Source organism: Lynx rufus, unplaced genomic scaffold, assembly GCF_022079265.1.
Source record: "Lynx rufus isolate CCGP_SWC_20201006 ecotype Redwood Valley unplaced genomic scaffold, mLynRuf1.p SCAF_15, whole genome shotgun sequence".
Taxonomy (NCBI): Eukaryota; Metazoa; Chordata; class Mammalia; order Carnivora; family Felidae; genus Lynx; species Lynx rufus.
In genome coordinates this window covers 62875742-62897341 of record NW_025814829.1, presented here as the reverse complement: position 1 = coordinate 62897341, position 21600 = coordinate 62875742, and the positions used below count along the sequence as shown (strand labels likewise).

Below are 21600 nucleotides of genomic sequence, written 5' to 3'. Positions count from 1 at the left end.
TTCAACATCCTTCCCGTTCGTTCAGTACTTACAGACCGTCAAGTGAACAAACTAAGTCCTCAGGTGGAAACCACCTTTTATAAACAGCGAACACTCGGAGGCAAGGGAAACAAAAACAAAAAGGAACTACTGGGACCTCATCAAAATAAAAAGCTTCTGCACAGCGAAGGAAACAATCAGCAAAACTAAAAGGCAACCGACAGAATGGGAGAAGATATTTACAAATGACATATCAGATAAAGGGTTAGTATCCAAAATTTATAAAGAACTTATCAAATTCAACACCCCAAAAACAAATAACCCAGTGAAGAAATGGGCAAAAGCCATGAATAGACACTTCTCTAAACACATCCTGATGGCCAACCGACACATGAAAAAATGCTCAACATTACTCACCATCAGGGAAATACAGATCAAAACCACAATGAGATACCACCTGACACCTGTCAGAATGGCTCACATGAACAACTCAGGCAACAACAGATGTTGGCGAGGATGTGGAGAAAGAGGGTCTCTTTTGCATTGTTGGTGGGAATGCAAGCTGGTGCAGCCACTCTGGAAAACAGTATGGAGGTTCCTCAAAAAACTATGGGGCGCCTGGGTGGCGCAGTCGGTTAAGCGTCCGACTTCAGCCAGGTCACGATCTCGCGGTCCGTGAGTTCGAGCCCCGCGTCGGGCTCTGGGCTGATGGCTCAGAGCCTGGAGCCTGTTTCCGATTCTGTGTCTCCCTCTCTCTCTGCCCCTCCCCCGTTCATGCTCTGTCTCTCTCTGTCCCAAAAATAAATAAACGTTGAAAAAAAAAAATTAAAAAAAAAAAAAAAAAAAACTAAAAAGAGAACTACCCTAGGACCCAGCAATTGCACTACTAGGCATTTATCCACGGGATACAGGTGTGCTGTTTCGAAGGGACACGTTTTGAAGGCACCCCCATTTTATAGCAGCACTATCAACAATAGCCAAAGTATGGAAAGAGCCCAAATGTCCATTGATGGATGAATGGATAAAGAAGATGTGGTATATACATATATATATATATACGCACACACGTATACACATATATGCATATAGGTGTATACACACATATGCATATAGGTGTATACACATATGTGTATACACATGCATATACGTATACGCATATGTGTGTATATGTGTCTATATACACACACACAATGGAGTATTACTCGACAATCAAAAAGAATGGAACCTTGCCACTTGCAACTACGGGGATGGAATTGGAGGGTATTATGCTAAGTGAAATTAGTCAGAGAAAGACAAAAATCATATGACTTCACTCATAGGAGGACTTTAAGAGAGAAAACAGATGAACATAAGGGAAGGGAAACAAAAATAATATAAAAACAGGAAGGGGAACAAAACAGAAGAGACTCTTAAATATGGAGAACAAACTGAGGGTTGCTGGAGGGGTTTTGGGAGGGGGGGATGGGCTAAATGAGTAAGGGGCACTAAGGAATCTACTCCTGAAATCACTGTTTCACTATATGCTAATTTGGATGTAAATTTTAAAAAATAAAAAATTTAAAAAAATAATAAACAGCGAACACAGCACATAGCACAAAATTCAAAACAGAGGGGGCCGTGCGGAGAGGGACCCCCACGTCTGGGAGCACAGGGCAGGAAGGAGGATGCAGAGTGAACCTGGAGGGGCTCAGGACCACAGTCCTCCAGTCCACACGCATGTGTGCGGTCCCAGTCTGCAGCCATCTAAGGGGAAAGGGAGCCCAAGGGCCTGGAGGAAGGGCTGGGTCACACCCGGGGCAGAGCAGGGTCAGCGTAGAGAGAGCAAGGGACAGAGGAACCAATGAGGCCGCTGGTCCTCATGCCAGGGTGTGGACAGAGGGCTGTCCGCCACGGGCTGCAGGGCTGCACCCCCAGCGCCTGCGTGGAACCGGGAAGGGGGACAAGGGTCTGCGCATGACTGGAAACCACCATTCAAAGGCCAGAGCAAGGAATGTGGACTCCAGTGGAGAGCCCACTGGAGGCAGAGGCGCCAGTGGTGGCCAGGGTCGTGGTGAGGGACCACTGACAGCTACAGGGCCTCTCTAGGCGTGATGAAAATGCTCTGGAATTAGTGTGCCGGTTGCACAACAGGTGGAAAGAAACCCCTGCAGGGCACACTCAGAGTGGTGGTATGTGAACTGTATCTCCATTTCTCTTTTTTAACAAGAGGTCATTGGAGGATTCCAAACAGGGAGGTGAAGTGACGTCACTTAAATCATTCTGGCTACTACGTGAACAGACACAGGGGACACGCAGTACCTGCAATGGACGGTGACCCGAGCGGCAGGGAACAGCAAGGGTGGTGAAAACGGCTAGACGTGGACAGATCTGAAGGCTGGGCCAGGAGATGTGCTCAACAGGAGGCACGGGGCAGGGGCGGGATGTGAACGCGGGGCAGGGGCGGGAGCCTGGATGTGAGGTCTCAGCACCTGGAGAGCCTCAAGGAGGGGAGGAGGGGGCCGGCAGGGGAGCGCCCACGGACCGGACCATCGGGGTCAAAGGGGAGCTGCCTACCAGACACAGGGACTGGCCAAGGAGGCTGCAACACACACACACACACACACACACACACACGACCATCTGCCTGGGGCGAGAGGACACGAGGCCTGAGGGGCCAGACACTGAGGAGCACCGAGGGCTGTGCCTGGAGCTGGCCCCGTGACCTGCAGAACCCCCCCCCCCCCAGAGAGCAAGCACTCCGCCAAGGACTGAGGCACCACCAAGGAAACAGAAACTACCCCAAGGAGTGTGAGGCCCAGCAACCAAGTCAAGAGAGTGTTTCAAACGAAGCCCAACGAACTCGGAGCTGAGAACTGACCCCGCAGCCCCCCCATGTGGCACTCTGGAGCCTCTGGGAGGACAAGCAGAGAGGGACCGGACCACAGACCCCGAGCGGAGGACGCAGACACAGCACCGCGAGGCCTCCAGAGACAACCTGGGTTTATTCGGAGGCCTTTTCAGACAATCATCCAGTATCAGGAAGGAGTTTACCGGCCAGCACATTTAGGCAAACAAAGTCTGCAAAAGGCCCTCAGTTCTGGGTCCTGACTGAAGGCCAGAAAGCCTGGACACGAGGTACCTCAGTCCACTTGCCCTACTTCTTACAGAAGAGATCTGTATTAAAATGCAGTGTCCCGTTAATGGGCCATTTTTCCTCATCTCCTAAGGAGTACTGAGGCCAGTATTACAAAAAAAGATCAGTTTCATCTTGTTTTGTTTTTAGATCTTGCAATCTGAATGGATTCCAGTCCCAAGGGAGAGTCCTTGGTGACTAAAGAAGATCCCACATGTCCTCAGTCTCAGAGAGCATAATCCCTTTCCTCCAGCATACTAGAACGACATGGGGGACGGACAAAGGGCTTTTACTGGGATTCATGGGGCCATTTTGCTACACTTAGCCCAGTGTATGCCGAAAATGCATATCCACATGGCTGGAACACGTTTACGAGGGCACTGCTGAAAAAGGCAGGGGAACAGACCTTGGCCCTTTTAAAGACCTTGGCCCTTTTAACCCCTCCTCAACAGCCAACTATCGATATGTAAATTACTGTTGGGCCAAAAGAAAATCAGTGCATCCTACAACCAAGGGGAGCCTTGCTTGCTCACAGTCCATACCCCCCACCCCCCAACGTCCTGTAGGCGGGATACAGCATGGAGGAGAAACTGGGGAAGATAGATCAGCTCTCGGAGGCAGAGTCAAGCCTGGGTAGGAGCCACTGCTCTCTGCACCTCCCAAGACTGACAGAAAGTAGGGCTTTCTGTTACCAGTCAAACAGCCAAAACACGGGGCCAGGAGATGAGGCTTCTCCTGGCCAACAGGGTCAAAAGATGAGGCCTCTCCTGGCCACCTATAGGAAACTGAGATGAAGGCCACCTTTTCCTCCTCCTTCCTATAGATGGGCAATTCCCCAACCAAGGCCAATACCCCTTTAGGATGCATTCTGAAAACCTGGCATGGTTTTGATCCACAAACCCTACAGAAAAAGGGACTCCTTTTCTTTTGCACCGAGGCCTGGCCCTGATACAAACTGGAGGAAGAAACCTGGCCACCAGGGGGAAGTTATCACTTATAATGCTATCCTACAGTTTGACCTGTTTTGCAAATGTGAAGGGAAACAGGGAGAAGGTCCCTAGGTTCAGTGCTCTTTAGAGAAAATCGAGGGACGTACAAGGTCGATCCCGGCCTGCTGGCAACCCTTTCCAAGGGCCCACAACAATGAAAGGAGGGAACTAAGGGCGCCTTGCTGCACCCACAGCAGACCAGAGACAGGGGAGGGGAAGACTTCCACCTCCACCTCCTCCTGCTCAGGTCCTCAATCTACATATCCAGACTTAAAAACCGTGCACTTTTGCTCCCTGCTGCCCACCTTACCCAGGCCCTCCCCGTAGTGTAACAGGTGTGTTTCCCCTACAAGAAGCTAGGGTGCAGGAGGTGGGGGACACAGGGAGGGACCACCATAAGATTACAAGTACCTTCTTCATTGCAGGATTTAAGACAGATAAAAGAATAGGTTCGTTTTCTGATGACCCTCATGGGTATATAGAGACTTTTCAGAATATGAGTTACGTTCCTGAGTTGACCCGGAAAGATACAATGCTTTTGTTGAATCAGACTCTTAATGAGACAGGGAAGTGTGGTGTTCTGGCAGCCGCCGAGAGATATGGGGACGAGGAGCTCCTTAATTACCATGGGGCTGGAGGTCCTTCAAGAACTCCCAGTTCCCTACTGGGGTTCAGGCAGTTCTGCCCCAACATCCTAATTTGGAACTATGATAATCCCACTGGGGAACTGTATCACTACCATTTCCAAGCTTGTATGTTGGAGAAACTAAAGGAGGTCTGAGGTAAAACCCTTAAATTATGCTAAGTCGGTCACTATTTTACAGACACCGGACGAGAGCCTTCCTGGAAAGGTTCAAGGTTAAAACACGGCTATATTTAGCCGAGACCCCCTGAAGCTGAGATGATTTTAATGGACAGATCTGTCACTCAACCAGCCCCAGATATTCGAAGGAAGCTGCAAAAATTGGCTGTTGGCCCGGAAGGGACCCTGGAGGAGCTCTTATGAGCTAACAAGTGGATATATTACAACCGAGATCAAGAGGAGAATCAGGAACAGGAAAGGAGGCCTAAAAAGAAAAATCTAAGGCCTTCATCGCGACCTTGCGTACCATGTCAGATCGGACTTCCCGACCGAGGTCCTGGCACCAAGTGCCATTTACGTGGCCATTCAGGGCACTGGAAACGAGAATGTTCTCAGAGGGGACAACAGAAGTGGAAACCCCGTAAGCTGTGCCCCTTGTGTGGAGACAGTCACTGGAGATCTGCATGCCCTCGGGGATCTCAATCTGCCAGAGCTCAGATAACCTGTGTCCCTGAAGGGAATGGATGGGTCCTGGGGGGCTCATCATGGTGGCTCCCCCGAACCAACTGTCCACTGGAAACCCAGAGCCTCAGGTAACTCTGGAAATAGAAGGAATTGAGTTGCTTCTTGACTCTGGAGCCGCCTTTTCTGTCCTCCTTTCCACTCCAGGCCAACCATCCAAACACAGCGTTAACAGAGGCGTTTCTGGAAAACGTATGACTAAATTTTTCTCTCAGCCCCCAGGGTGCATGTGGAGAGTTTTTTTTTTCCACATTCTTTTTTGATAATGTCAGAGAGCCCCACTCCCTTGCTAGAAAGGGACACTTGACTGAATTAGGGACGACAGTGCTGCTAGCTCCAGGACGGATAAACAACTGCCTGAACTTAGAGTAATCTGGATATCGAAGATCAATCTTTCCTCGAGGTAAAGTTAAATACTCCTTGTGGAGCTATTCCTATGGAAACCGGATGGCCAAAGGAAGATTGAGGATCGAGAACCAAAAACTAGTTCAAATGCTTAATTATTCTAAGCAATAATATCAAAAGATCCAAATAAATGTGGAAGAGGAAGGAAAAGCTAGTTAAATTTAAAAAAAAAAACACAAAAAAAAACCTGACCACACACGTCAAGGACTCTCTGGATGGCTACTTCCCGTGGTGTGACCTCCTCCCTAGGAGGCATTGCATTTGGAACATTAACGCTTGCTGGTCTAATATTCTTTTTTCATGTCATTTGTAGAAGCCACTGCATATGCCAGAAAAATAAGAAAGTTCTACTAGCCCAGACATTCCTGATGCCCTCCCGTTATTTTGAACTTCTGGATCGACCTCTGAACCTGCCCGGACTGCCGTACCCCTGTCACCGCCCCCCTTCTAGCAGAAAGCAGTTAAGGTGGGTAGTCCCAATTCCTAATGGCAGTTAGGAGTCACGTGTTCCAAGGGGGGAATATGACAGAAAAGATGGAGTTCAGTAGGCAGAGAGGGAAAAGGTTAGGCCCTGAAGTCCCTGAGTGGGGGAAAAAAAAAAACAAAGCACACATATTCTAGAACAATGCTGGGTGGGAGCTTCTGACCACAGCAAACCCCTCGGGCGTAAGATTCCTCTTAAGAAACAAATGTCTGGGGGCGCCTGGGTGGCGCAGTCGGTCAAGCGTCCGACTTCAGCCAGGTCACGATCTCGCGGTCCGGGAGTTCGAGCCCCGCGTCAGGCTCTGGGCTGATGGCTCGGAGCCTGGAGCCTGTTTCCGATTCTGTGTCTGCCTCTCTCTCTGCCCCTCCCCCGTTCATGCTCTGTCTCTCTCTGTCCCAAAAATAAATAAACGTTGAAAAAAAAAAAAGAAAAGAAACAAATGTCTGTGTCTTGTGCCCAAAATAACCTATAAATGAAAAGGGAATCAACTTAGCAAAGAGGATTGTGAGAAATGAGATGATTCGTTTTCGGAAATACTGAATAAAAGCTGTGCTGTCCAGTAAACAATAGGTTTACAACCCATGGGAAATGTGTGTGACACCCTCCCCCTCCCCACAATGGAGTCCCAAACCCCTGGAAACTTCACTTCCTGGCTCTTCCCCTCCGTTTCCTGGGCTTATTTTCACGGGCTTTGCAATGAGCATGCGCCAAAGAACTGAAGTCTCTGTGTCACCTCAAGGAATGTACGCTTGTCCCAATCAGACTACTTTTCGCCTTCCGTGGGCACAGGCGACTTCCGGGGAAGGCTGTGACCTCTGCAGTATCGGCCAATGAGGAGCCAGAGGTGCAGCGTCCCGCTCGGGGATAAACTGTCTGCTGTAACGGCCCTGGGTGTGCCTGTCGGGCAGACACCTGCTCTTGCAAGAACTTTCGTTAAAGCCTCGTTTCACTGTGCTCCGAGGCTCCGCTTCCCCCCCTTGAATGGGTCGGTGGGCTCATTTCTCACACTATGTAAGATATAAAATCTAAGGGAGACGAAATTTGCCCACGGAAACAGGAGACAACAATTTACTACTAAGCTAGATGCAGGAGACCGAAGGTAACATGTAAATTCAGAAATGAAAAAACCGAACATGACTGGAGACCCACTGACGTTTCGGCAGATGCACAAATTAATGGAGATTATAAGAATAAAAAGTAATCTATAGTAAGCTTACTTCCAAATATGCCATCTTTTCCCGACACGTTGGTAAAACACTGTATTTTCAAGAACACGGAAATGACTTCACATCCTTCCCCACAGGGAAGCAAGAGAAATGGGGCCGTCAGAAGCCGCTCCCCCATCCTGACCGCTCTGGCCAACCCCAGCTACAGGCGGAGCCGCACCTCCTGGAGCCTCGGAGGTGACCCACGTTCATCACGAAGTGTGCGGCACCAACCAGGTCAAGGAGGCCCGTGAGCCCTCGCAGATGCACCTGACAGCACCAGGACCGTGAACCGCTGCGGTGGACAACATGGGAGACGGGAGAAGCCAACCCCAGACCAGCCCCTCTCAGGGGCAGAGACATGCTGACTTCTTTCTAACCTGCCCAACCTGCCCAACCTGTCAATCAGGAACTTCACTTTTCATCAGATGAGCCACAAAGAGATTATTCAATGAACAATAAACTCTATCAGAGCAGAGGACAGAACAGACGGAGGACATGAGTTAACACGAATGGCAATCCCTGGGAGAACATAATGGTTTTAAATAAATTACAACAATGAAGTACCACTTACAACTATTAAATTCATAATTTGATTAAAAGATCCAACAGAGATGAGACTGTAGGACACTGGTTCACCCCTGACATGATGATGGCACTGTACATAAACTGTCAAAACCCTTTTGGAAAGTAAAATGCTCATGTGTCAAAAGCCATAGAATTACGTATACCTCACGACCTTACATCCGGTAATGCATCCCAGAGAAATAACTGAAACGAAGAAAAGTTCTAAATGCCTGAAGATTTTCCCTACAGTGTTAGATCCATGAACAGTAATTTGGAAAACTAAATATCCAGCGACATAGAAAGTAAGTTTAAATACCTTTGCTGGAAGGATTATGATCCAGCGACCAACTACTATGAATACGGGGTCAGCGCTGAAAATAAAGTTACCAAATAGAATCACGTCAAGTTGTGGATTATAAGCACTTAAATTATACATACACACAAACTGGCTTGTATGGAATAAACAAAATCACTGATTAGGAGAAAAGGGATAGATGTCACTTTAATATTTTTACAATCTCAACGTTAATATATTTTCACGGTAATTTCAGTTGAAAAGTACCCTTAACGTACACTGTGATGAAAGAATGTGAAAACACTTCATTAAAAATGCAACTGTGATCATTATTTGCATCTACTTCGTCAGGTGCTCCATCTGAAAGGAAAGAAGGTTCCGGAGAAGACACGCGCTCCTCACACTAAGTGGCACCCAGCCCTCCACACTCTGCACAGCCATTCGTGCCCAAGTCACGTCTGAAGGAGACTTGCCCTTCCAAAAATCCAAAGTCCCAGACAATTTTCATTTAAAAAGAATGGGTCACAGACTTATTTTTAAGAGCTCCCTTTTTAGAGGACTTGTATTCGCTGTGACTATAATGTTCTGCTATTTACATAAGAATGATTCATCTTCAAGGAGGCATTATCTCCGATTAAAATTTGGAAGACTTTTCCAAGAGGAAATACAAAAAAACTGGCTACGGCATTTACAAGAAATTAACTTTGTGCCAGAGGCTAAACTTTATTCCTGGGATTTAAAGAGCCACGTCAAGTTCCACAGAAAGAAAAAGGAACCAGCAGCGGAAGATGCTCCTGGTCACCGAAAGGCAACAAAGCTTTGCAACAACACCTTCGAGTTTTGACTTCTCAAAACTGAAATCCCTCAGGTCTACCGAAGAGAAAAAAGAATACGAGCGGGAAAAAAATGTCCTTTCGAGAAAAATGAACGACCTATAAAAGGGGTGATGTGAATCCTCCCCAGACCTTACAACGCACAGGAAACTCGCCAGAAGGACAGCCAGCTAAGGACTTCCCGGCTGGAAGATCAGGGAAGAGTCTGCATGGCTTGGGCTTTAATATTTGGCTGTGCAGAGGGAAACGGAAACTGTCACCTCACTTCTACACTGTGCGCTACCCCTCCTGGAGGAGGGCCCCCGAGTACCTTCCAGAAGAGACTGCCACCAGGCCTCCCGTAACCTGCTCAAGACAAACACCTCCCTCCACAGGATCACTTAGAGAGAGGACTCGATTAAGACAAGGAACATCAGCCAAAGCTTCTTCAACCTCTCAAACGCACCCAGACGCCGGGCCCAGGCAGGAATGAGACTCAGGGCCTCCCCGGCTCCTGGGGTCTTCCGCCCCGCCCCCTCCCAGGCTGGCCACCCCGGACCGGCCGCCATCCTGCGTGTTCAGAGTCAGCACCGCTGCCGTGAAAGCCGCGAGGACTCCCGCCTGCAGTTTACTCTCAAGGCCCTAAAGCTGCTTTTTAAAACCCAATTTCCAGGAGCTACATGTCCCAGGCTCCACCAAGGGCCGGAGACACTGAGACCTACGCTAGGCGCACTGCTTTTTCTTATGGCGTTTCAAAATCAGTCCATCGGTTTCTAAGGCCAAATCTGACTTATTTAAAGCAAAATCATAAAATCATCACTGGGTGTCTTTTTTTTACTCTTTTGGTCACTACAGCCAGTGAATAGAATCTAGAAATCAACAACACATGAAGTCTCGATACCAATCACCGAACACTCAGGACCCACTGAGTGTCATCCAGAGGGCCGTCACTGTCTGAGATGATCACCCTGCCAGAAAAAAACGGTAAAACAAGTAGAAGTGGCTACTTTATTGTGGAGAAATGTTCTCTACATACAGAAAGAGGGTCTCAGAACGCTGCACGCTGGTCTCGGATGTTAGATCACACCCCCACTTCGTACCCGCAGCGACAGAGCAGTCACCTCCGGGACTTGGTCCTCCTCCCAACGTGAGTCCCTCTGGAGAAGCTCCTGGTTCTGAGCCCTCCCAGTCCCAACTGCTGAATGACCTCTGTCACAGCCAGCAGGGGCGAGGACGCTCCAGGGGAAGACGCCGCACACGAGGGCTGAGTCGGGAACGATCACGGCGCCAGGAGCTAACCTGATAACACTATGGAAACACCACCTCCGTGTGCCCTGGCATTTACCTCTGCACAGTCCAAATTTCACGGAACGTAGTTTAAGTGACAGCCTCAAATCACCAAATGAGAAATCTAAACACCCACAATTTTCCACACTCACCTCCCTAGATTAGCTCAGCTGTTCCCTACACCCTGTTCCCTACCGTCTAAGCCACCCCATCCTTCTAGGATAATTCAGAGACCTTAAAAGTGCCTCCAGCTCCTCCTCCTCCTCCACGCGCACACACACACGCACGCACGCACACACACACCCTCCAGCCAGAAGAAAACTTTCTTTGTCCAACATCTACTCACACTGCAGTTGTTCGTATCCTGTCTTATCTGCCTCACTGGTCTACACATTCCTTTAGGACCGGAGGCTTTGGCCCTAAGGTTTCCTCCACCCCCGAACTACCTTGCTATCTTAGTATCACAAACCGCAAACATGCTCGCTGAGCTGCACAGACACTGTGGGTCAGCGATGCGAAGCTCCACGGCACACGGGAGTCAGCAGGAGAGCAAAACACGACCCAGAGTGAGCTCCGGGACGCCTGGGGGGGCTCAGCCGGTCAAGTATCCGACTCTCGATTTCAGCTCAGGTCATGACCTCATGGTCATGAGATGCAGACCCGCTTTGGGCTGTGCACTAAGAGAGCAGAGCCTGCTTGGGGTTCTCTGTCAAAATAAAGAAAGAAACATTTAAAAAAAAAAAAAAAGTGACCTACTACACGAACACACAGTGCAACTTCTGTGAGCTTTCTCAAAGCCAGACGCCGTCTCTAAAGAAGAAACAGAGCACTCTGCTTATTTGAGGGTAACTTGAGAAATCTGTTCCAGGGGCGCCTAGGTGGCTCAGTCTGTTGAGTGTTGAATTCTTGACTTCGGCTCAGGTCATGATCTCACCGTTCATGAGTTCAAGGCCCGCGTCGGGCTCCACATTGAGCATGGAGCCTGCCTAAGAGTCTCTCTCTCCCTCCCCCTCTACCCCTCCCCCATTTGTGGTCTCTAAAGTTAAAAACAAAAATGATAAAGAAGGTAAATCTGTTCCCTCCTTTTCAACCGTGCCCGACGCCAGACTTAGACTTCAAACCCCAAGTGCACTCGCTCCAGGCCGCTCTGTACTCACCATCCGTCACAAACGACAAATAAAGAGGACTAAAATCTGAACTGCGTCATTCCGCACCTGCAACCCCTCCTTCCCTACCGCTGCCAATGCTCTCCTCTAAACTGGGCACCGCAGCCACTTCACGTAAAGGCGCTTCCTCGTCCTGTTCTCTGCTCTTCCTCACCGAGCACACGATCTTCCTGATCCACCAGGACGCCGGGAGCACGAGCAAGCCACCGCTTCCGGTTCTCCCCCCTGCGCCTCCGACTGCGTCCTCCGAGACGTCAGCTCTGGGAACTCTGAGGAAGCTCAAAGCCAACGATGGACATAAACGAAGCGGGCGAGAACTAGCGTCCCCAAGGACAATCGCCGGAACGATGTGCATCAAGTCCCCACGAGAGTCCAGCACGCTCCAGGTGCCAAAACGCACAGGTGTACGCAGGGCCGACAGGCGGACGCACGGGAGAACCGCCCACGGGGTGCGCACAGCGTCCTGGGACGGAGACGGGCCACCCTGTCACCGTGCCGCTGAACTGGAACCGACAGGAGTGAGCCGAGCAGGAAGAGGAACATCCGGGCAGAGACACAGCACACAAGCACAGCGGCGTGCGGTGACGACTGCACTCCGGGGCTGCTGGGCCATGCAGGCGCAGTGAGACTGGACGGACAGGCAGGGACAGGTCACCGCTCGGCCCGTGAGGCACAGGCATGCTTCGGACGCCCCAGCGCACGGGCCTCATCTCACACACGCACACAGCTACAGCACGGTCACGGTCACGGGGAGCAGAGCGTCGTGGGCAGAAACGTACGACAGCATTATGCCTGCTGTGACAAGAGGAACGCTGGCCTCAGCCCTGCCCACGGTCCTCACGCAGACCCCCCCAGGGAGCACACCCCAGGTGTGAGCGGATCTTAGGAGGACAACACAATTCCGAAGGCAGGCCAGCGAGTAGCGGCACGACCGACACGGCCTTGTTCAGTGTTCTGACTCTACCACTTCCTCTGCGAGGCCTGACACCCTGGAACGAAGTGTCCGCGTGACACCAAAGGGCCGAAACCCACTGGGCTGGAGGACGGACACTGTCTCTGCGGAGGGAGTTTCTCCCATATGCCATAACAGAAATTGGTCTTGGAGCATGCTGGAGAAGGAAGACACAGACTTCGGTTCGGGAAAAACCACACGGAGGAAGTGTGTGGAACAGACTAAAGGGGCAGAGAGCAGGGCAGGGACGAAGATGGCAAGGAGAGGGCCTAGGCAGTGGAGTGACAGCGCAGGAGAGGGCCCATGACACAGGTGGCACGGGGGATGGAAAAGCAGAAGGGGCGCCTGGGTGGCTCAGTCAGTTAGGCATCCAACTTCAGCGAGTTGAGGAGTTCGAGCCCCGCATTGCACTCTGTGCTGACAGCTCTGACCCTGGAGCCTGCTTCGGATTCTGTCTCTCCCTCTCTCTGCCCCTCCCCTGCTCACGCTGCCTCTCCCTCTCTCTCAAAAATAAACATTAAAAAACAGGAAAAGCAGAAAGAAATGGCCACAACACCCAGGTCTCCAGCTGCTGAGAGCAGCAAGCCACAGGTACCGGGAAAAGACTTTTCTGCCTTTAAAATGAAAGTGACCCAAAATAGTGCCCCTTTTCTGGAAATCAGCAAGTTACTAACAATTACCCACGTATCACAAACCCTCCACATCTTGCTGTGGTTCAGAGAAGCAATGGCAGGACACCCTGTAGAACTACGGCAACTCGGACTGTAATCTCCCAGATGTCAGGCTACACGTATCTCTGGCAATAAAACGAAGCATCTTGGAATTAAAAACAACTGGTAAAGGAACTTTTAGGTGAAACCATCAGAAGCCGTCCAGGTGGTGTGGTCCCGTGGTCAAACGTTTTCAAGGTTAGGGCTTCCTCAGGAAACCAGATTGGCCCCGCTCGGTTTCACAGAACCACAGAGACGTAGGCTCGTCTTGAGCTCTTTAGAACCTTCTTCTTCTACGAAGTCTGGTTTCCCCTCAGTCCCGCAGGGAGGAGCCTGTGGGTTCGGAGAGGTCTCCCCTTACTACATCCGGCCCTGTTCCCAACCCCAGGCAGGCCGTCCTGTCTCCAATCTCACCCTGACACTTCTCCGCATCTGTACCACCCGAGCAAGTTATTCAAGCAGGTGACAAGATGTGTCAATTGAGTGTTGTGAAGATTAATACAGAGAAACATCCCTAAAGCGGATTCTGGATGCAGAAGGGGAGGCTGGAAGGGGGAGCTGTACCGCTCAAGGTCAATCACAGGAAGAACTGTCAATTACAGACCCAACAGGAAAGCATCCTGAATTCCAGGCCCCATGGGGAAGATGTGTGGGCATCTCCTCCGAGAAGAGACACCCCGCCCGCCCCCCCCACAGCTCAGCCACTGAGAAACCACCATCACCCTCAACCCCACTGCTTCTCCAGTGGACTTTGGTTCAAAACAACCCCTCCCAACTTCCTTTTTGTCCATAAAATAACGTTCCTCTCCTCTTTGTTGGACTTGCCTATGGTTGTCCCAAAGCCAGCCTGTCCCCAACCTGCAATTCTCTGTTGTTATTTCCAAATAAACACATTCCTGCCAGTTTTACCTAAGGTTGACAAGTTCACGCCCAGTTCACACTATGTGCTGGGCCCTTGGGGTGACAAGGTGTGGCTCTTCCCCATTCCAGGTAGCTGTCCATGGACCTTCCACCCCCACTCCTCCCCTTCCCCCCTCCCCGCACCTCCACAACCTACTCTCCACACAGCAGCGCAGGGGTCTGTGCTCATCGAGGAGATGCCGGCCCCTCCCTGCTGTCCCCCCTCAGGGGCACTGCATTCCCTGCAGGCCACTCGGCCTATGCACGCGGCCCACAGTTCTGACTAGGTGACAGGCTCCATAGGCCCGTGGTTCTGACTAGGTGACAGGTTCCACTCCGTCTCAGCAGGCCCGGCCCAACCCGCATCCAGTCTAGAGTGACCATCCCGGCCACCTTATCCTGCTGAAATCCCAGCCTCACCTTCTCTTCCGTATTTTCCACCCCGAAACTAGCTCAGGGAAGGGGAGCTCCCAACAAGTGGGGTACCCTTTCCTGCACCCACCAGTGCCCCCCCACACACAGCAGACGGTTACTATTTTCTCACCAGAAGCTAGCCCAGAGTGGCCATCCAAATACAACCAATAGGTAAATGGGGAAGAATGAGGCACCATGATTTAAGGGGATTCCATCTAAATTCAGTCCCTTGTTTACTTCCGATAAACTCACATCACCGGGCTGAATCGCTCTTCCTTGCTCACTCGGGGCCCATCTCGGCCTCCTGCCGACACCGTGCCGGGCAGGCCACTGCTGTGCCACCCGGGACCCTTCTCTCGCAGGCGCTGGGAGGTCCCCGTCCCTCTGCCTGCCGCTCCTGACCCTTCCTTCCTTCCCCACATCATGGGCATCATCGCCTTGGAGCCCTGTCTACAGAACCCTGAAGAGAAAGTGACCCCCCATGGTCGCACAGAAACCAGACGGGATGGCCAGCCTACACCAGCGGGCACGGTGCGGTCTCAGGAGAGGCTGCTTCCCGTCCCGGGGGAAAAAGCGGGAGCCCAGGACACACGTCACTCAGGAAGTGTCCTCTCCGCTGCGGGGACGAGCCAGCTGTCCCACCCAGCTCCGACTGGAGAGCACTTTAAACTGGAATCCTGCAACAGTTCATGCATTATGGTTTTCTACTGCTTTTCTCAACTTGCATCTTACACGCTTTTATTTGAAATGTTGGAAACTTAAAGTAGTACTAAGTTAAAAACCTGTTTCTAGAGACACCAGTGAGGTAGGCGTTTCAGAAGTAAAAGTTCAGTATTTACTGGCTCAATAAATATTTTCAATGAATGTCTAGTCCTATTAGCATCCCAATAAATCACTTGATTTTGGATATATTTTATGTAGAAAAAAATCAAAATGACCACAAGTTGTGGGAAGCTACTTTTCCTACAGATGATCTACGTTTACAATTTGCGTTTCTCCGCTGAAATAACTTTCTTTTGCTGAGACCTTACACAGAAAGTTTTTGGAGTTATGCCTCCGTGTGGCTCAGTACTTCTGCGGGGATCCCCTCCTGACCACAACCTCTCCTTGGCTCTCCCCAACAGAATGTAAAATTTTAATGTCTCACTCGGCACTCCAAAGTAAGTAAATATTTCAGAGTCTATCACCTGTGTTTTCTTTTCTCAATTACAACTCATTAAAGAAAAATGCTCTCTTCAGTCCATAGCACACCATCAAAAAGCAAGTATTTAAATAATGTTTGACTTGACTAAGTGGCATGAGCTGAAAAGAACACTCTGGATTCCTAAACTCTCTCTCCCACTCTCCTTCTCCTTTGATAACGTAGTGGGAGTTGGTGAGAGGTTCACAGCCCAGGATGACACCCCCCACCGGCAGGGCCGAGGATGCGTGAGGTCGGCTTTGGACAGACTCAGGGAATGCCTGCCACACACCCTGACAGGTCACCGGACGATAAAAGTCTCGGCATTCCTTACAGGCTTCAGAAGAGAGAGATCGTGTTTTACTGCTGCTGCTTTCTACCTTTGGGGGACGGTGACACAAAGAGGGAGAGAAAACAGCTCTTCCTGGAAGCAGTGCATGACTAAATGACCCTCTGTTTTTGGGTCCTGCAGATAAATGTCCCTTCCAGATAAATAAATTCTATGCAGCTGTTAAAATACAAGCAGGTGTATGCTTGTGCTCAGTTTCTTTGTAAAGTCTAAAATGTTCCCCTGAAACATAAAAATAAAAAAAAAAATTTTTTAATGCTTTTCAGCAGAAGTCATAAGGCAACAAATCTCACTATAGCACATAAAATGTGAGGTTTTTGCCACATTTTTTAAAACAGAGGATGTGTTTAAGAGCCTTTGAGAATTACAATCCTATAAAGACAGAGAACCTACCTTAAACTTTACTCTGGAATAAAACCTAAGCTTGCTTACTCAACAACAAGAAATTCTTTCACCACAAGGTATAATCATACAAATACAACGTTCTAAAGCTAGAACTTGAAACCTTTCTAATCTCAACACCTAATTTCAGTTTGGAAATATGTGCAAATAAGACTTTTTTTACATGAAAATAATACAAGCATTTGAGCAGAAGTCATGCCTTTGGTCTGTGAGGTGCCCCAGGTGCAGTCTCCTATAGAAATACAGAAATCCTACTGAGCAGGTATCAGACTCCTAAAGGAGATACTGTAAGAACCCATTTTCATTTTAACTCTGAAGTTGGCTCACTTTTTTTTTTTTAATTTATCTTGAGAGAGAGAAAGAGAAAATCCCAAGCAGGTTCCACAATGTCAGCATAGAGCCCCATGCAGAGCTGGATCCCACGAACCGCGTGTGATCATGACCTGAACTGAAATCATGAGTTGGACGCTTAACCGACTGAGCCACCCAGGTGCCCCATGCCCATTTTTTTTTTTTTTGCTAGACTCCCCAAACTAGAAGCTCAGACCATCAGATATTATCTTACAGCAGCATCACGGAATAACTAGAAATAATTAGGACACCTCTGCAGCACTGGAAGGTAAAATGTCACAAACTTAAAACTTAAATCATGATCAGGGCGCCTGGGTAGCTTTCAGTGAAGCCTCCGACTCTTGATGTCCGCTCAAGTCACGATCTCGGTTCGGGAGTTTGAGTCCCGCATAGGGCTCTGTGCTGACAGCGTGGAGCCTACTCGGGATTTTCACTCCCTCTCTCTGCCCCTCCCCGACTCACACCCGTACACCTGTGCGCCCTCTCTCTCTCTCAAAATAAATAAATAAACTTAAAAAAAAAAAAGACTTAAACCATGATCAGGTCAATTGAGCTTTTTAAAATAAGCAATCATTTTCTTGAAAACATTATCTGCAGCAGGGCTGTATGATGAGATTTGTTCAAAGAGAACACCAAATAGTTGGAAAACACATTTTCCAAGTCATTAGTGGTAAACAGGCCATCACTATTTGGTTTTAAAGCATTAACGGGAACGTGAAGCTGCAAATATATCACTCAAGGGTGAAGTTCTTCTCTGTGCTACCTTGTCAGACTGCCCTGCCCACACAGTGGCCACCAGGCATATCAGCTATCTAGATATATTTAAACTAAATAATCTTTTTAAAATTTCAGTCCCATTAGTCACATGCCAAGTGCTGAAGCTGCAGGTGGCTGGTGGCCCCCATGCTGGCCACAGGGACACAGGACATCCATGCCCGAGAGAGGATATCTACCAGAGACAAATTCGAGTCCTCTGGCCCTCCATGTGGTTCTGCAGAATACTGTGTGTGGTTCTGTGTGTAGTTTTGGTTTTTGCTCTTTTTTTTTTTAATTTTTTTAAAAAATATCTATGTATTTTTCAGACAGAGACAGAGCATGAATGGGGGAGGGTCAGAGAGAGAGGGAGACACAGAATCTGAAACAGGCTCCAGGCTCTGAGCTGTCAGCACAGAGCCCGACGCGGGGCTCGAACTCACGGACCGCGAGATCACGACCTGAGCCGAAGTCAGCCCCTTAACCGACTGAGCCACCCAGGCACCCCGGTTTTTGCTCTTTTTAATCTACCATTTTGGTAGCAGGTACAAATGTTTGTCAAGTCATATCTGAACGCTTTCAGAGTTAGCTAACCTCTCTCATAGAAATATTTCTAAATATATGCTTTCTTTGAATATAATGCTTTCCAAAATGAAAGTATGAAACAAGATATCCCATATAATTTTAAATAGCTGAGAAATTTTGCTTTGAATCAAATTATCTTTATCTGATAACCAAATACAACGAGGATGGCTCACTTAAAGTGACACTCAACCTGCAAACAATTCGTTCTTCAATGAGGGAAAATAAAGTGTCAAGGATGAAACATTAATCCGTTTCTTCTTACCAAGTTGTAGAAATTATCAGAGAATCAGAGACACTGTGGTGGGTATCTGGAAACGAGCGTTAATGATCTCGCCTGCTCTGCCGTACCCTATCATTACCTCTACCCTGACTCTCAGCGTTTGCCTACTTATTTTTAGTTAGCCTACTAAAATGCACCGTCCCCTTCTGGTTTTGGGTCCAATTATCACTTCATGTCCCACATTAAAGTCACTTGACTCTCTACCATTTGGTGAGAAAATACACAAACACATTTATCTGTACACTTTTAATATAACACTGTCTAAGTAGCCAGCTGTTATCTTCAGAATGTCTTTAAGGGCAATGCATGGAATGTGTTTTTTTTTTGTTTTTTTTTTTTTTAATTTTTTTTTTTTCCCAACGTTTATTTATTTTTGGGACAGAGAGAGACAGAGCATGAACGGGCGAGGGGCAGAGAGAGAGGGAGACACAGAATCGGAAACAGGCTCCAGGCTCTGAGCCATCAGCCCAGAGCCTGACGCGGGGCTCGAACTCACGGACCGCGAGATCGTGACCTGGCTGAAGTCGGACGCTTAACCGACTGCGCCACCCAGGCGCCCCTGGAATGTGTTCTTAATGCCACAGAGCTACACACTTAAAAATGGTTAAAAGGGCAATTTTTGTTACGTACATTTAACCACAACAAAAAAAAGCACATCAAGACAACGGTCTACATCCTGCGCCGATCCATCTGTTCATATTAATCACAACGCTTTTCCTAATAAATTGGGTTAAGATTTTTAATAACTGGTTAAGTAATAAAATGCAAAACTTCGCTCAATGCTAAAATTAAAATCCAAGTGCTGTATATTCAAAGCCAGAGAGGAGAAATATATTTAAGAAAATAGGCTCATTTTCAGGCACCCCAACTATTACAGGATAAAGACACAGAGAGAGTGGTGTTACTGAATGAACACCCGCTTCACGTGGTTACGTGACACACAGGCTACAAATGTCTGGGTGGCCAGTCCTGCAAATCCTGCACGAGCTCTTATCTAGCACCTACCCCAAGCTGGGGCTTCAGAAACAGGGACCCCGCTCCTCACAACCACCCTGAGAGCTGGTGTTACCATCGTCCCCATTTTACAGATGGTGAGACCGGGAGACGCATCACTTTTCAAAACAAGAAGGTAGTTCTGGTCACAAAGGGGGCTGAGCAAACACCGAGGCTCTGGCTCCAGACTGGTGTGCATGGATGGGAAGAACCGTACCAGCCTCCAGGGCCAGCAGCTCTTTACAAACTGGTCAGCCGGTGTCCGGCTGCGACAAGGAAAAGTCTGTTTTGTTTTTAAGCAGGCTTCATGCCCAGCACGGGGCTCGAAGTCACCACCCTAGATCAAGACCTGAGCTGAGATCGAGTCGGAGGCGTACCCCACTGGGCCCCCCAAACGCCCCAAAACTCTCCCAAGTTTTAAGAAAGCCCAAAGGATACCGTGAAACCATCCTTAAGAAATCACCTTGCAACAACCAGTACTGGTCTTGCTCCTTAATTTGTAGGAAAATTCAGAGACAACTGCAGAAGTCACTTCCAAAGAAAGAAAAACGTAAATCCCAGGATACAAATTTTAATTGCAAATTCCTTCACCCTCCCCCATGGTCCATTCACATCACAAACCTGACTTCGTAAGCAGGTACTAAATTAAATTGGGTGCAGGACACCGCGCACACTCTAATTCCTTGAATCCTCGCGGGCCAAAACAGCATCCCAAAGCCGTCGAAAGTCAATTACCAAGCGCAATGAACTAAGTCGGCCGAGGCAGTGAAAGCGAGGGCCCAGGTGGGCAGCCGGGGCACAGAATTTTCTGCTCTGCACCCGTAACTGCGAACGACCGAAACGTGCCGTCGCTCCGTTCCGCAGACGGTGGAAAGTTGCCCGCTCCTTTGTCTGAACACGGGAAGCCCTAGGAAAACACCGCGGGCCGCAAAAAGACCCCTGCACCCGGGGAGAGGCGCGAGCACAACCTCCTGGGGGTGGGGGTGGGGGTGGGGGCGAGGGTGGGGGCGGGGGGCGCGTGCACGAGCCCGCAGCCCAGCCCCCCCACCCAACCCGCGGGCGCCGAAGGGAAGCGCCTCGGCGCTCCTGCGTCAGCCCTGCGGCCGCCGGGGGCCTCCAGGGTCTGGAGGAGGGGGAGGGTCGGGATCAGGGAACTCGCCGGTTCGAGGCTCAGAGGAGGGGGAGCAAGGGGCTGGGGGCGGGGGGCCTGGGGCTCGGGCGGTTCAGAATCTCAAGGAGCCGGGGGCTGGGGGGGGGGGGTTGGGGGCCTCGGGGGGGGGGGGGCCGAACGCGCCGCGGGCACTCGGGTCTCCAGCGACCTGACGACCCCCCCAACCCCGCGCGGGCGCCCTCGCACACCAGGAGCGACAGGCAATCGGACCTCAACAGGCTCCGCTTCACTCCCAACAAAAAGTTTTTAAAAAGACAAAGCACCCGACAGCACGGGGCCCCAAGTCTCGACGCGCGAGACCCGCACGGAGTGAGGACGCAGGCGGACGCGCCAGGAAAGTTTGGGCGGCTGCGCGGCGGCGGCTCCCTGCCCGCGGGGGTCGGGGGGCTGGGGGGGAGGGGGCGGGTGGGGGATGGGAGAGGGGGCCGCGGCCTGGGGACTAGCCGCCGGCCCGCGCGCTTACCGGCATCATGTTGGACCCGAACCGCATGGGAGCCGCGGCCCGAGCCGAGCGGGGCGCCCGGGTCTCGGGAGCGGGGGGCGGCGGCGCAGGGCGAGGCTCCCGGAAGGCGGCCGACCTGTTGCGAGGCGAGGCGGCCGCGGCGTCGGCGGTCGGCGCAGCCCTCCCCGCGGGCGGGGGCGCCACCGAGCCCAGGGCCCACCCCCCGCGGCCCCGACGCGGCTTTGTCTCCTCAGAGCCCACGACGGCCCGCGCTCCGCCCCCCGCGCCCAGCGCGCGCGCTCCCCCCACCCCGCGCGCCCTCCGCCCCGCCCCCCGCGCGCCCTCCACGCTCCGCCCCCCGCGCTCCCCCGCCCCACCCACCTCCGCACGTCTTGCGAGGGCGGGGCGGGACCGGGCGCGGAGGACGCGCCTGCGCAAGAGCGGCGGGGTCCCGCGTCCCGCCGCGGCGGCTCGCGGCTGCCCGCCTTCACCC

At 50.6% G+C, this 21600-nt stretch overlaps 1 protein-coding gene across 2 annotated transcripts in view; it reads right to left on the bottom strand.

Annotated features, from left to right (window-relative positions):
- Positions 1–21248, bottom strand: part of TP53BP2 (tumor protein p53 binding protein 2) — a 53641-nt gene extending 32393 nt beyond the window's left edge. Inside the window, exon 1 of one of the 2 annotated variants that reach the window (XM_047077182.1) lies at positions 21129–21248. In XM_047077182.1, coding sequence (XP_046933138.1) covers positions 21129–21155 — 27 coding nt within the window. In that variant the 5' untranslated portion in view covers positions 21156–21248. The remainder of the gene's footprint in view (positions 1–21128) is intronic. The other variant, XM_047077183.1, reaches the window with a different exon arrangement.
- Between the last annotated feature and the right edge of the window lie 352 nt (positions 21249–21600).